Source organism: Tenebrio molitor, chromosome 6, assembly GCF_963966145.1.
Source record: "Tenebrio molitor chromosome 6, icTenMoli1.1, whole genome shotgun sequence".
NCBI lineage: Eukaryota > Metazoa > Arthropoda > Insecta > Coleoptera > Tenebrionidae > Tenebrio > Tenebrio molitor.
The window spans coordinates 4,978,269-4,994,696 of NC_091051.1; the positions used below are offsets into that span (position 1 = coordinate 4,978,269).

General features: G+C 36.6%; 1 protein-coding gene across 4 annotated transcripts in view; it reads left to right on the forward strand.

Annotated features, from left to right (window-relative positions):
- The first annotated feature begins 7,136 nt into the window (after positions 1–7,136).
- Dop2R (dopamine D2-like receptor) overlaps positions 7,137–16,428 on the forward strand; it is a 151,466-nt gene continuing 142,174 nt past the window's right edge. For 2 of the 4 annotated variants that reach the window (XM_069052172.1, XM_069052173.1), the window contains exon 1: positions 7,139–12,855. In XM_069052172.1, coding sequence (XP_068908273.1) covers positions 12,409–12,855 — 447 coding nt within the window. In that variant the 5' untranslated portion in view covers positions 7,139–12,408. Of the gene's footprint in view, positions 12,856–16,428 lie in introns of all 4 variants that reach the window. The other 2 variants (XM_069052171.1, XM_069052170.1) reach the window with 2 other exon arrangements.

The following is a 16,428-nucleotide window of genomic DNA, read 5'->3' on the forward strand; positions in this document are numbered from 1 at the left end:
AAAGTATTTTAAAATTGAAAAAAATTCAAAAGTAAGTAGGACGAACATTTTGAAAGTACTTTGGATGTGACATAAAAAGGGAGCTTATACTGATCTAGGTAGACAAAATGATTCAATTATGAAAAATGAATTGTTTTTGCGGCCTTGACGTTTCCAGTTATCAACGATTTGCATCAAAATTTTGAAACTATAGAAAAAGATGTATTGATTTTTATCTTTTTAATTTATTAATCTCATTACAACGTTGCCTACACTCCTACAGTATCTTGACATCTGTAAGATCGACACAAAAATCATTTTTTTTTTTTTTTTTTTATTAAATCTAAATAGAAGGAAATTGATCCTTCAACTTGCTGACAGCTAAGTTCTAGATTAATTTTTTTTGCGTTGACCGCTTGTTAATTTCAATATTAATGAATTATTTTGTCTACAATATAGTGTATTAATGTATCTCATTAATGTACCTCATTAATACGCTATTTTTCATTAATCAACGATTGTTGCGATTTTGACGTTTTGATGATATTTTGATGTATAAACAACATCGAACATGCATTGTTTGCATTTACCAACACTGCAGCAGGTAGTGCAGCAAGGTTTTCTATATTTTATTGCTCCATAACTGCACAATTACGAATTCACTTTTCCAAAAGCCGACCTTTTTGGTTATAATTCGCATGTCATATTTTTCAAAGGTAACTAGATTTTTTTAGCAACCGTGATTTTTACGTGAAATTGAATGTGAATGGAGTTGACGTCTTTTGACACTCTTCTTGGAAAAGTGAATAGAAAGTGTTGAAAAATTTAAAAATTGCCTACCCTGAGGACAAAAAAAGGATGGAGGTATTTTATAAGGTCTCATCTTTATCGAAAAAAATTAAATTGGTTTTGATTTGGCTTTAATTTGAAATTTTGTCACAAAAAAAAGTTTGCGGTCAAGGAAAAAATTTTGTAATCAACTTGTCTGTTAATGGGCGATTAATAATCTCAACTATTAAAGGCACTCACTCGCTACACTCGTTCGTGCTTTAAACAGTTTCGATTATTAATCGCCTTCATTAACAAACTAGTTTATTAAATAACTATTAAGCAATGATTTTAAAGGATGTTTAATTCGATTTTTTTTAATTAAAAAAGTTTAAGAAATGAAACACAATTCAGTAAAGTTTACCTGCTGAAAACCTAAAATTTGTTTAAAACCACATGTCCTTAAGATGTTCTAAATAAAGGTACATTTATTTTAAAATTGTATACTTATTTTTAATTTTTAATGTAATTTTATTTCAAGATTTCCCGATTTCAAAAATTAAAATGAGTTTATTTTTTAAACTAATATCTAGAAAGCAATAATTCATAGATCTAAGAATTCACTTCACCTATTAGTCGAAGTCTTTTCAGGATGGGCGTGTCAATTATGTGAACCGCCAATGACCAGACAATGAACTACGAGTATGTATGTAATCAAATTACGAAGTCTTATTCTAATATCTTTAAATTTTGCTGAATTTCCATTCAATATAAAAAATGTCAAGATTTAATAATTTAAAACAAATAAAGTAAGTTCTAGGTAAACCGGAAATAGCAAAATCAATTCCAAAATTTACAATTTGGATACCAAGTACATATCCCTTTCCAGTAGAATTCTTAAATTCTTTGAATCTTTATTGTTTTAATTTGAAAAAATTAAAAAAGAAAATGTTTAAATATGGATTCGATTATCTCTGTGAATTTACATAACGGCTTTTCAAAATCAGGCACTTTTTATGTTACTTACTCTACACAATCTAAAATTAACTCGTCGAATGAACATATTCAACGATTAAACACAATAATATCGCCCGTTCAAATGAATTCCTGGGTTGAGTAGGCATTGCAAAAATTAAACCGTTTGGAACAGTGTAAAGTTTGAATTTCCCGCCGTTTGACACGAATATTTATATTTAATCAGGACATAATTGAACACGTTTGTTTTCAGTAAACGGTGCTCTTAGATGTTTGCTTCGAGAATAGGAATTATTAAGTTATTCTATTTTTAATGTAAAACGTTGCAAAGAAAGAAAAAAAGAAAGATTTTCTTGGCTATAATTTTAGGTTAGCTGTCAACATGCTCCAATTAATCTACGCTTTAAAAAAGAACAACAATCGACGGTTTCCAACGCCTCCCCAGTCCAGGATTTCATTTGAACGCGCGGTATGAACAAAATATCACCTGCGTCTAAAATATACACACATTCAAAAATACCTACATAGGCTAGTAGGATTATTTTCTGAACGCAGGTTATAAAGAATTAGAACATTTCTTAGCATAAGACAATTTTTTTTGTAAGTGTTATATCAAGATGAATGTTAAGTGAGTTATGAAACATTTTAGGAAGATGTTTTATTTTCATGTTTAATAATTTGACTGTTGTAATGTTGCACATGACTTATTTGATCCGCTGATAATAAGCACTGGCTCAGAATCACCACGTGGTAAGTCATATTACCTAAAAGTGTTAAATGAGAAAAGAACGTGACAATTAGCACCAACTAATTTCTTGAGATTAAAATGACGTCATATTAGAAAATTGTGTCCAAATTAAGCGTTATTTTATCTCGAATAAACGAAATCAAGCCTTATTGGATTTTATCTCGAATAAACGAAATCAAGCGTTATTGGCTATTTCTGTTTTTTAGCACTTATTCTAATTAGTCAGTTCAGTTAACTCCAGTACTACAATGTGCAGATAAAAAGTTATGAATCATATTTATAAAAATTATCAATTTTGGAACATAAACCCAATTCGGGAATTTTCCATTTATCTTCTAATGCAATGCAATCCACTTTTTTCCACTGTTTCTTACTGTACTTGTTCCTAAACACCGTTCACGTTGTTTTGGCAGAATCGGAGGCCATGATTAATTTTTTTAACGTTGGACACACTGTTTGATTTCCGTCACTAAAGTGCCTGACAACATGTTGCTGAATTTCCCGCGATGTTTGAGTATTCTTCTATTGCAAACTAGTAAAACGAACAACAATGCACGCTATTGACGCTATTTATAACCTCAAACTTAGAAAAACATAACCTAATTCAACAGACAGCTTTACTATCAAATTAAATGCAAAATTTCCATAGTCTCTCATTATGCCAAAACAACGTGAATGCATTTTAATTCTAAATTTTTAAAAATTTCTATTGACCCCAAGAACTTGTTTCTCCATTCTAATAATATTGAATTACAAAATTTCCAACTTGTCATTTTTGTTCCAACAAAACATCAAAAATTGTGATTTTTTCCTTTTGTCCTGTGTCACAAACGTTGGTCATTCTGGTAACAATTTCGTCTTTGACAATAGACATAAGCATACAGTTGGTTGAAAAAAAAACGGGAAATGTCAGAATAAAAGTAACACATTTTTACAATTTTTTCATAGTGTGAAACCTTCTTACGAGAGATAGGTTAGAATTATTGTCAAAATTGAATGACATTTAAAAAAATAATTTGATAGATATTGTCAAGTAGACAATTAATTGACAAATGGACAAAACCAAATTTACATTAGGAAAATTTTTTTTCCCGTTTTTTTCGCAACCAACTGTACGCATTTACTTTATAAAATTATTTAACAATAAAAGCCAAAATGACTTTCGTGCATGGCACTGTCTTGATCTAAACATCAGCTTTGCCAAAGTAGTAGCGTGAGATAATTTACATTTATAATTAAAGTAGGCTATGATTTTTACAGTGGATTGGCAACACTGTTGACACCTGGACTTGAATTGTCAAAGTGACGCTTCAAAATTCAATATAAAACATGAACCAGCGAGCTAAGAGTTGTATCCAAGCCGGGTGTTTGATACAACTGTCAACTCGTATTCATACACAGAATGCGTCAAATTTTCAAAATATAAATTCTAGGCCACAGTATTAATGTTAGATAAACGACAAATTTTAGAGAATTTTGCGAAATGCCTGTTGCCATTTGCACAAGGAACATGTGCCATCGTAATGTTTAAAAATATTTACATTAAGATAATCTTTTCTAGTACAGTTTGATTTGACATATCGTTAATTTAAATCTGATAGTGACTAACGTCGTCATAGTTTGCTCTTTGCCCTAAAAACATCTTGCGTACGTGTTTTTCGATAGGACCACATCAAAATGTCTCACCGAATAAATTACTGAGGGGTTATTATTATTAGAACAAATTAAAAATATGGTCAAAAAGTTTACACAAAAACTATCATCGGCGTTAATTTTTTAACCAATCTGCGTGACGTTTCACTTGTTTTGATTTCCTCCTTTTGTATAAATATTTATCTCCTGGTATCTGGAATGTGATCGTGATTTTCGAAATTTGTCAAAGGGAAGTCTGACCCGGCCAAAACGAAAACACCAACTAGATAAAGGGAGAAGGTCATTGCCTAGTATTATCTCGAGTGAAGCAACGATTTTCCTAGGAGTTTGTTAACCTTCCAGTTGCCTCGCCATTATTATTGTCATGCACTGCACATTGCATAATTGCTGTGACCGGACATATTAGGTAATTTCAAGCTGACAACAGCAGCAATGGAGGAATTTCACGATTACGCATCCCATCTAGATTCTTCAAATATTTTTCGCCGCTCTCGTGCCAACTCACAAAATCCAACAATGGCCATAAAACAACAGAAAACAAATAATCAACGTCGAAGATAATTGATAGTCGCCGTGATTTGTCGCCGATCTAACAAATAATTGTCGGAACACTCGACATATCCAGATAATCTCGACCAAAGCTTAATCCTCGATTGGATCTCATCATTTGGGATAATCTGTGCGTACAGTGACGATTGTCCAGATTGTCAGATCACCGGTCCAAAAATCAGAAAGGGGGCCGGCCACGTGAGCCATGAACCCGTTTTACTGCAAATGCGATAATTGAAATGTTTACAACAAGTCACGACTTTTTGTTTTCCCAATAAATAATTTGTCTGATGTACTTGTTAACCACTCGCTAACCATTGTTGTTTACTTTTATTCACAAAAAAATTCGCGATGACCTCAATTTGATTGGAGATTAACGATGCGCTCTAACATCGAGAAGACGTGAAAATGCATCAACTGCGGTTTTCTCTACGCCGGGAAATTTTGTATTTCGTATTTCGGACCTCCACACCAGAGGGCGCCCTCGCAGATTCATGAAGCTTATGTCGAGTGATATGTGATGGCGCTGGTGCGGACAAGTTAATTTGACATTTAGTAATTTAATGGAAGAAAGAATTAATTGTATTTATTTGACGTGTTAAGAGCAAGATCGTAACCGTAAAATCTTTTGAACTTTTAGCAGGTAATATTCACTTCTGTCAGCATCAAGTGGAATACAATACAATAGATATTCAGGAGTCAAAGCAGAACTGGAAGCCAAGACCTATAACCTTATTCCTGTTATAAAGTCCTCATAAACTATGATGGTCAGAATTACCACAAATGACCATGAAATTTAAAATTTTAAATTAGGCATGGATAACTTGTGTTTCATTTTAAACGAGTTCCTGTTTAAGTTTAAAGAAGGTATTATTTATTATGAATTAGGACAACACAAGAATAATGAATATGTTTTGATGTGTCTAACTACTAGTAAGGCCCCTCCAAAACACAACACTTTTTAAAAGATTCAACCCTGTTTTTAAAGGTATATTTAAAAAGCAGATATTTCAGAGGTTTTGCCCTTTTTTTAAAGAAAAACTTTTTTTTAATACTGACTATAATTGACTAAAGTTGCAATTATCTAAGCAAAAATTGTGGGTACTGTTAGAAAATCATTCTTTAAAAACCAATTTCCCATACATAAGTAAAACTCATAACATTTTTATTGGTTTTATTTTGAAATTATAATTTCCTACCTAATTTTGTTTCATGGTTATTTAGTTCATTCTTCTATTGGGTGTTTTTTCAATCATTCAATTGGGTTCTTGAATCATTATTCTATTGGGTGCATTATTATGTATTAGCATCATGATCAGTGTCATCTTCGGTTAAGCTGCAAGAATAAAACAATCACCATGGAATTTAAATTGATTTTTTTGAGATCTCCAAGCGCTGTGAGAAAATGCCTCCTATCATCCATTGTGTAGAATGTGATGGTAACACGCCAATCAGCGTTTATTTTAATGATAACACTGGCTTCGCCTTGTTGAATGGGAACTTGTCTCGGTAGCGTATCGATAATTTTTTATTGGCAACAATTATTTGTTTTTTTACTGTTGGGCCCCCAAAACAGACTTGAGCCATTCATATAAAATCCCTTCTCTTACGTTTGCTTTGGAGAGATAACTGAAATAATTTGAGCTCGTGTAAAAGCGAAATTCTTATTTTTTTGTGCTGTCTGTAAATGGTAAGCAAATACAAAAATGTGTTGATTTCAAAGGAGGCTAATTATAAGTAATCAATTAGAAAATTTATAGCATGTTTCCAATAAAAACTCACTCGCAACAAGCCGTGATTATACCGTGCGATCAACAATTATTCAGATCAAAGAAGGCAGTATGTCGATAGGAATGGAAGTATTTCTGGTTGCATATGCCCGATTCAATTTAAATTTAAATCTTCTGTAGAAATTTTTGCCGAAACTCGGCCAAACAGGCAACAGCGCTGTATATTCAATTTTTCGTTATTGAAAACACCATTATGAAAGTAAAATTAATCTTTTATGTTCTGAAGTAATAGTTATTTGTACAACTACTGTTATTTGTACAACTAGTTATGAAAGTCATAGGTATTATACCTACTTTTTTTCATGAATTTACAGTTTGATTAACGAGGGCGTAGCCCGATCAAACAAATGAATATAATTATAATATAATTTTGGGCACATTATTATTCTATGAATTTGCACCCGCCACTAATCTCCTGTATCTCTACAGGATGTTGTGGAAGTCCACGTAATAAACATCCTGTGTGAACGATTTTGATAAATGTCACAACTTGTCAAGCTAATTTCAAAGATTTTAAGTGATTTGGGGCTCGTCGAACAAAAAAACCTTGTATTCAACTCGTTCGTGTGTAAATTGGGCCTTTTTTGGCACACTGGCCCACTCATGCCAAAAAAGGCCCAATTTACACACAAACTCGTTAAATAAACTACTATTTTTTTTTTATTTTTTTTTCCGCAAAATTTTCCAAATAGCAAAATTAAATATGATTTGAACCCTAAAATTCATACCCGCTCATGTGTTTACACATACATTGATAACAAAGCACGAAAAAAAAAATTACTGGATTAAAATCCTCGAATGAAAAACACTAAAAACTGTTTCAGCGATCGTTCTTTCTTCAAAAAACCGGTAAAGTTTTTATCGCACAAAAACATTTTCACTCTCTGTTTCTATCCATTGTAATAATAAAAAAATTGTTCAGCTGTTGGATAGACTTGACACACAACAAGTAATGTTTTTTTATAGCTCTTTTTACTTTTGCTGCATTTTTTTAAAATTTAATTGAGGTTATTTAATTTAGAAATTTTCAGTGTTATACTCTTATTATTTTTCCAGACGTCTATAGCAATTTTTTCTTGATTTTTAACTAATTCTATTTCCATTTAATAGACTTTTTTTTACCTCTATGACTGTTGAATTATCAAATAATTCCTTTCTACAGGGTTATTATTATAAATGTTTCTAATATCTAGTTGGCGTAGCAGCGCACCTAAAACATTAGCGCACAGCCACCTATGATGTTAGAAACATTCATAATAACCCTGTGTATTCTAAATCGAAAAGAAACAAACTTAATTTATTAGCTGGTAATGGAATAACTTACTTTTTTAAATAAGTATACCTTAAAAACAGGACAGAATCCTTAAAAAAAGTGTTGTGTGTTGAAGGGGCTTTACTAGTCTACACTACTTGATGATGATGAGGGGAAAGTCTCAGTCAGGTATTTATAAAATTATGAAAAGGCAGAAGTGAAGTGCAGAAATTATCTTTTTTTGTCTAAAAATTTCAAATAGGAATCTTCGCGCTAGAGGGCGCCTTTGTATATAATGCAGACAACTGTACCAGTTTACGTTGGTTGCCGTTTAGCGGCGCTCGTATCGTCAAGGATTGTCAAGATGTCAAGGAATGAGGAAGGAGGTAAACCTGTGAGGTAAACTTCGTCCAGCGAGAGATTGGGAGATTTTAAGTGTTATTAAATTAACCCAACACTACAAAATGCACTAGAATACATTAATTAGAGAATAATTTCAGGACAAAAATATTACTGCTTGAAGGATATATTTCAAATTTTACGTGCGTTAGGTACAGTTAAGTTCAAAATTATAAAGGACACTTTACTACTTTCTTTACGTAGAATTCAGTGATTTTTATGTCAACCAATCTCTCGCTGGACAAACTATAGTATTCCAACAGCGAGCGTTCTTTATTCAAAAAAACTAAAGTTTTTATCGCACAAAAACATTTTCACTCACTCTTTCGTTTCAATTGATACATTATCCCATGAGCGAAGTGTTAGAATATTTTCAATTATTATTCTTGTCTCCAAGAATTTGTATTTTTAAGTTCTTAAGTTCACTGTAATAAATTTAATTTTGTGTTATTTTTAGTATAATAATTACAACAGGAGCGAATGAACTGTGTTTGAGGTTCGGTAATGTCGAGACCAGAATGGTACAATGGCCGACAATAAAAACTAGCCATCACTTTTCTGTCACATTAAAATCCAAATGTATAATTAACGCTTTAATGACACTGACATTTAAATGATGGCTAACTTTTTTTGCCGGCCACTGTATTTACACACATCACTTAAAAAAATTCCAACATTTTGGCAGAATTATTCAGGAAAATATCAGTGTAGAAATAGTTATATTCTTATTCCCCGATATACCTAAGTACGTATACGAATATACCTAATTAAGAAACTCTGTAGAGATGTTGTCAAAGAGAAGATGTCAATAAAGCGACTTAAAAAAGTGAGGTTATGTTTCTTATTTTTAGGGTTTTGATCCAAGACTGCTCACAATGTTACTGACGTAATGTTTACAAGAAAGATTACTCAATTTAACCAAAGATATTAAATTTGTAATGCTTTGGTAAAAAGTAGGTATCAACAAGTGTTGAGTCAGCGACAGCTGGTAAAAAGGGGTTATTTGTTTACAAACTTTGTTAAAAAAAAAGTTAATAAATGAAATGAATCATTTTTTGTGTTTCTAGTGAAGTTTATTATGTATATTTTTTTTTGTCAAATACTGTTGTACATGATTCCTTGCAAAACCTTTCATCCCACGCAACACGCTGACAGCGATTCACTAAATTTTTGAACGCAATGAACCATCCTGTTAATTGGAGCATAGATTATAACTTATCGTCTTCGCATCTTCGACAACGCTTAAAAACGTATTTTCCGTTAGAAGAAGACGTTCTTTGTTTCAGTTGAATGTTAAAAGCAAAAAAAATCCTCTCGGCCAATATTGTGGGATTTGGATGGTATCGTAACTAATCCCGGTCGGATTCTGAAGAAGCACTTGACCCCTAATTGAAACACGGAGAAACTGTTTGGCGATCGGAGCCCAAGACCCTCCAACGTAAATGAAGAGCAGTTCGGATGATGCGAAGAGATCGTTTACATCTCAACGCGAACAAAACCCGCTCGAGATCGCTCGAAATTATTACATGTTGATCTGTCGAATGTAGCGAAACATTCCAAACGTGCGTGGCAAACTAGAGAATCTAATAATATTTTATTCGTATTTGCATTTGTATTTTATCGTGGAAAAATTCAAATTTGAAACGCGTTTATTGCTTCATCACTCCGACTTGTCGAAGACTAGCTGCGATACCTGTCGCTTCCGGTGTCTCGGATTTGATCTCGATATTAGTGTACACAAGGGGTGCGCTCTCATTTCGTCGAAACGCGGTTGGATTATGTTTTGCGGTAAGTTAATTTTTCCCCTTGAGAAGTGGGATCGGCGCCATGATTAAGACGTCGCGGAAGGAGTTGTTCATGTGGGTGGAAGGGAAGATCAAAGATGCGTTGAACGTATCTGAGATCGACAAAGCGAGCGGATTATATCGACGATTTTAAATTTAATCAACTTGAAATGATCACGAGGGTGTGAATGAGATTAGATTTTATTGGCGCGCGAGGCAGTAAGCGCCTTTTTGTCGTTGTTGCATCGGTTTCGGACCCGCGGTGGTGTCCCGTCGATTTAATAGAATCGTCGGAGGCGGCGTTAATCCCTCGCGTCCTAATTGCAGGTGATAAAGAAGAAAGATTCTGAAAGGAGCGCTAATTACACTAATTCGCTACAAACGAATTTACATCGGAAAATTAACGAGATCCGTCCCGTTCAACATTATAAATTGCCCCCCGAATATATCATTCGACCTCGCTAATTGCGCGATATTGTCGCTAATTAGACGCGAAAACCCTCCGAAATCGAACCGATCCAATAACGCCTTCGCACTAGTGGGGCTTCTTCAATTTTACCTAAAAAGGAAACCGTATCACTTTTCACGCTTCCGAGGAAATCGGACTGCGGAAAGGAGGCGGCGATTAGCCCCCCGAAAATATTTTTAAATCCCCCATCTGCCGTTATTAACCCAGAAAAAAGAAAACACCCATTCTCTCCGCTGGGCCTTGAATTAAACGCTTCACATCCGCGCTCTAAACCATTTTGAGAGCCATAAAAGTAAAGATAAAGGTGAACGCAAGACACTTTCATAACTTCTCAATTTTTTCGCCTCTTTCGCCGCGCCAAAGAAACGTAAGCTTGCTCTCATGATTTTCTTTTATTGTTTCTTTATGGACCGCTTACGCCAGAATTTGTTTTTGCCGACGGCGGCTCCTTAAAAATTGCACGCGTGTCTCCCTAAGATGATTAACATTGTTTTTTCTACAAGCAAATATTTTTTCCCTGTCTAGACACACCAATAATCGGCTTCTCCGCTTTCGCGATTTTAACAAGTAAGAATTCCAAAACAGATGCTAGTTCTTATCGGGGGAGCATCCACTCACACGCTTTTTCTCCACCCTCTTTGCCCACTCAAAACTCCAAAGCTCTGCGAGAACAACAACGAAAAAATAAACAAGAACCAGATAAAACTTTAATAAAAGCAACGAGAGTAAATTCCTCTTTTTGTTATTCACTCACGATTTAACTCTTAGAATTTTTATGTTCAGTGTTGCCGTAGCGTCCTCGACACCTGTCCCTTTTCCGAACGCTCCGATCTCGATCGGAATTAATTTATCCTGTGAGTTTTTGTCCTTCCAGATTAGGATAATGTGTGAGAGCAGTGACGCGTCTGTATCAACGGCTGTTAAAGTCTGCAGCAGAGCCCTTGTAATCCTGCAGGATAAGCGAGCAGTTAGCAGCATCGCCGGGATACGGCGAGATAAGAATTGTAAATAGGAGCACGAAGAGGTCGTTTTTCGATTATTTTTCGGTTTAATTTACTAGTCTGGGTGAAATAATTGTGGGTTTTTCCGATTTTCCAAGGATTAGAGAGCAGCCGTCGGTTCCCACGGAGCAAGAAAAAGATGCTCTTTCTAGAGGAAAGTGTCAAACTCGCGCTTTGTTTGTCTTCATTGACTTGTGCAGAAAAAGGAGTGTGTGAGTGGCGTCGAGTTTGGTCGTTAATTAAGCCGCACGTCAAGCGAAAAATTGGAGTTATAAGTGGATGCCGAGAGCTCTATTTGCTATGGGAATTGAGCTTCGCTAAGCAACTTTAATTAGCGGGGAGTAGTTGACCTGTCGTGCCAAAAACTTTTTGATGAAAGAATTCGCCTTTGACGGGGTCGTGTTTGAAAAAATTGTTTGTGCGTTGCAGATTCGGACTTGTGTGTTTTTTTCGTCGCAGTAGATTCGGAAGGTGTGCTTTGGTAAAAAATTGGAGTGTGGGTGTAATTACCGTACGAAGGTGTAAGAGTTTCTTTCGGAGGGTTCGGGGCCTTCAACAAGTACGGCAATGGCTTGGCCGGCGCGTGTAAGAGGACGCCTCTGTCGGAGACAGCGAGAGACAGGGCGGCGCCGTGCGCGTCGCGCTCCACCGGCGGCGTCCCGGCGCATAGCGCCTCTGTTTGTGCCCCGGAGTGCACGCGTCTGTGTCCAACGAGCGCGAGTCGGCTTAAGAGGTGCAACCGGGATGTAAACCGAGTGCCCCGAAGAAGAGCTCCAAGTGCAAGCGCGCGCGGGACTGAAACTGACAATGCGAGGTTTCGGCCGAGCGAGGTAATTAATTAATTTGTGCGACGACGGTCCACTTGTTAAATCGCGATTTATCGAGGGAGGAAGAGAGATAGTTTCCGGGCGATCAAAACCAGCCGGAAGAAGTTGATTGTGTTAGCCAGGCATCTGACAATACCCTTTGGATGTTTGCGGGATAACGAATCCTTTGTGGGTAATAAATAGCGAGATGCTCTGAAATTGACCCATTGTAAACATGATCCCTGAAAAAATGGACGCCGCCAACGCTTCCATCTTCAACAATGCCACCACGAGGAACGCGACCGGCCTGCTCGGCCTCAACCAGTCGGCGGAACACTTCATGCTCCTCTTCGAAGACATCGACCAGTACTTCAACCACCTGAACCTGTCCAACGACTCGGACTACTCCAGTTACGACAGGCAGTTGGTCAACTGCTCGTACAACAGCAGCAGCAACACCTCCTGCTTCGTCCACCAGCCGGAGCCGCTCTACCACCGCAACTACTGGGCCCTGGTGCTCGTCCTCTTCCCCATCTTCACGCTCTTCGGCAACGTTCTTGTGATACTCAGTGTTTACAGGGAGCGAACTCTCCAGTCCGCCACCAACTACTTCATAGTCAGCCTGGCGCTGGCCGACTTGCTCGTCGCCGTTGTCGTCATGCCCTTCGCCGTCTACGTCCTGGTGAGCACAATTAGAACATTTAGTCTAGTTAGATGTCACATACGAGCTATTTTCGTCGCGCACACCCTCTCGTCCCAATGGTTATCGAGCCGAGCACAAATCGGAAGGGTGGGTAATAAACATGACAAAGGGTCATCACCATCAGATCAATGTAGGCACTTTACAACCTGTATTCCGGGCGGGGGACGTCTCCTAATCAAACCGACTGCACTTTCATCCAACCCTTCCATTGTCGCGTGACCTGCCCCCATAAATCCAACTCTCTTTCCGCCACAACAAGTCTACGAAATATGGACGCAATTAGCACTTCCGATAGGTTGTCGCGTGCCCATCTCCAACAGATCGAAATATCGAACACTCTAGCCACCCTCCGAGTGGATACAGCGGGCCTTGATAAACACCCAAGACTTGTGCTGCACAAAAACCGCCAAATAAATCATAACGGATGTGGCAAAAAAGCGACGAGATCGATTCATCATCCGGTCATTGCTCGTAATAAACTTGTACGTTATGAGGATTCGGATCGACTCGCGTGAATTATTCTTGTTGGGGATGTTTCCGCCCTTCGCAGAGATACTGCTGTCTCTCGCACGGTTTATATTTTACACTAAAGAGGGAAGTGATTGTGATGGGTTATCTACTAAACGTTAACCGAGCCACATAAAGGTGAATCGCTCTTTTATTTCCTTCCACCCTCTGCAAGAAAGGCCGCGCTGTGTAAGGAATGTGCACTCAATCTGAAACAGATTGCACGTAGAGAGCGTTTAAAAAATTAATTTGCTGTTTATGGCCGCGATATCTTCCAATTTAACAAGATCCTTAAAATGTTCCTCCGCCTCCACGTCTCTTTTAAAGTCGGTGAAAAATGCGAACATTTTGCTTCAAGGCAATGCTTGCAAGGCTTGAACGTGAGCTGAATGTTCTCTGTAATGGTTCTGCAGTTAGTGTTACACTTTAACTAAGTGATAATCAAGCGAGGGTTAGGAGGAATTTGCAGACTGTATGTTACGAAGCTGTGCGTCTCCATTTTCACAAGATAACGCTAAAACACACACGGCAAAGAAATGAGACAGGAGAAAAAGAGACAAAGAGGCTTTGGATTCTACAATTACAGATATATTTTTTTTGACAACTGATTCTGCTTCACCACCAGAAAATACATTTTTAATCAATTCTATATTCATTTCTCATTATTCTTGTAAGGGGTGGTTTCTTCGATTTTTAGACATATTTTATTCTATATTTTATATTATTTTATGTATTTTGCTTTATTAAGTGCGAATAGCAAAAGCCAAATTTCGCCCGATTGTATTTTATTTCTTCTTTAATAAAGGCATATTGTTATTATTATTAATATTATTTCCTTCCCCGGTTCGACCTTCGTCACGGTACCACCATTTTATCAAAATCTATATTTTACACTAAAGAAAGAAGTGATTTACTTAACGATAACTGAGCCACATAAGAGTGAATCGCTGTTGAATTTTTTTCCACCTTCTACAGCGTGATCAACAATGATTGAGTCTGCTGGCAATGAAACAATTGAAAAATATTGGTGTTTTTCTGTTTCGTAATTGGCACTGACCAGATGTTTTAACTTGACACGACATTAAAAAAAAATTAGGTATGTTTATGCTAATACAAAAATGACCCTTTGATGGTAAACGTCAAATTCGCCTGTCAACTCTGTCAAAGCTGACAACCGGAAATGCGTTTAGATTACAGTGGTACCAAAATCATTCAAATTTTCATTGTTACCAACAGACTCAGTCATTCTTGATCAGGTTGTACAATACTTACCACACCGATGAATGTATGCTCAATCTAAAACAAATTTTACCAAACGTTAAGAGCTTCTAAAAAATTAATCTGACGCTTAAGCTGGAGAAAAATGCTTAAATTTTGGCTTTTCCCTAGCAAGTCTTCAATATTAGTTAGAAAGTATGGAGGAAGGAGTTTGCAAAAATGTATGTTACGAAGCTGTATGTCTCTGTTTTAACAGGATATTGCAAAATTACACACGACAAACGAGATGACAAAAAAAGAAATGTATGTTTATTTCGGACCACAGACAGAGTCTCTGGATTATGCAATGAGTGATGATTTTTTTTAAATTTTTGTTTTACAGTCGGTTGCAAAAAAATCGAGTACCTCATAAAAATCAAGAGCATTGAATTTTCCTATTTGTAACACATGTAAATCAGGCTTTTCTGACTTTTAATGGCATGGCTTTTCAAATAGGTTATGTTTGACACAAGGAATGTCATTATGAAATTGTGAAACGCCTGCTTTTAGGATACATTTAAATGAACCCCTTCTGTGAGCTCTCCTATACAAAATGACAAACTCTAAATTTTAGAGAATCTATGTGTTTCATCAAAGATATTTTGACCACATGTAAAATGTTTTTTTGAACTCACTAAGTTCAAAATGACATTTCGCAAACGCAACAGTTAACCGCGAACCGTAGAGGCGCGAACGTAGATTTCGCACACTAGTGCTTCAAAATCATCCAAAAAGCATTGGCGTTTTTCTGAAAATAATTTGACTTCATAATAATAAAATCTGGTTTACAAAACGTCATTTCTCCAATTTGGATGTTGAAAATTTCGAAAGAATGAAAATAAATGGCTATTAATTCGATTGACACTTGGGCAAGCGCCATCTATTCACTAAATTGAGAACTATTGGGTAATAATTCCAAAATCTCCTTCGTCGCTTCTGCCTCAAATCTTTTTCGCACTTGGTTCGTAAATAACTATTTCAACTTAAAAACATGAATGTAGAGACAACGTTTTACATTAGGCGGATCTTGTGATGGTGCAGAAGAGGAAGACTCAAAACCCACTTATCAAATGCGACGAAAAGTTTTTTGGTACGTTCATAACTAGGACTAAGAATAGCAAAGTCTCATTCAAGATTCAACTTCGGGCGTCTCCCCTGACACATTCCCTAGCACTGACCAATCCCGGAAGCTAAATTTTTAAATAGCACCTCATTTCCCGGACTTCGTAATTGCGAAAGTGTCGCCGTTGCCGACTTAGATTGGACCAAACAAGAAACTCCGTGACTAACCAGAGACAAAGCGGTTTGCAATTAGGTGTCCGGATCGTGTGCAACGTTGCATCTGTCGCATCTTGCAACACTCCTCACGCCCCTAATTGGCACAGCACGACCCGCACCTCCCCAAAAGACAGCCACAATAAGAAATCTCGCCGAAAATACACAACTCTATCGCTTAAACGTCAATATTTGCATTGAAACGGCTTAGATATAATTTCGGCGCAGAGGGTGCAACTGACAGATCTACAAACTCAATTTCCAGACCGACAGATCTCGCGAATTATTCGTAGCCGGATTTGCATTTAGCTCTTGGTGGTTTTTTGTCGCGTGGAGTATGCAACCAGTTATACTAATCCGGTTAGGCGCTGAGGTACACAGGGACAACTCCGGCCGGGGGTTTATCGAATCGGAGTTATTACAATCCACGGGTTATGAAAGATTCGGGATTGTGCAATGGATATTCGAGTGACATAAAAGAACCATCTCTGTTGATGGCTAAAGTTCGGATTT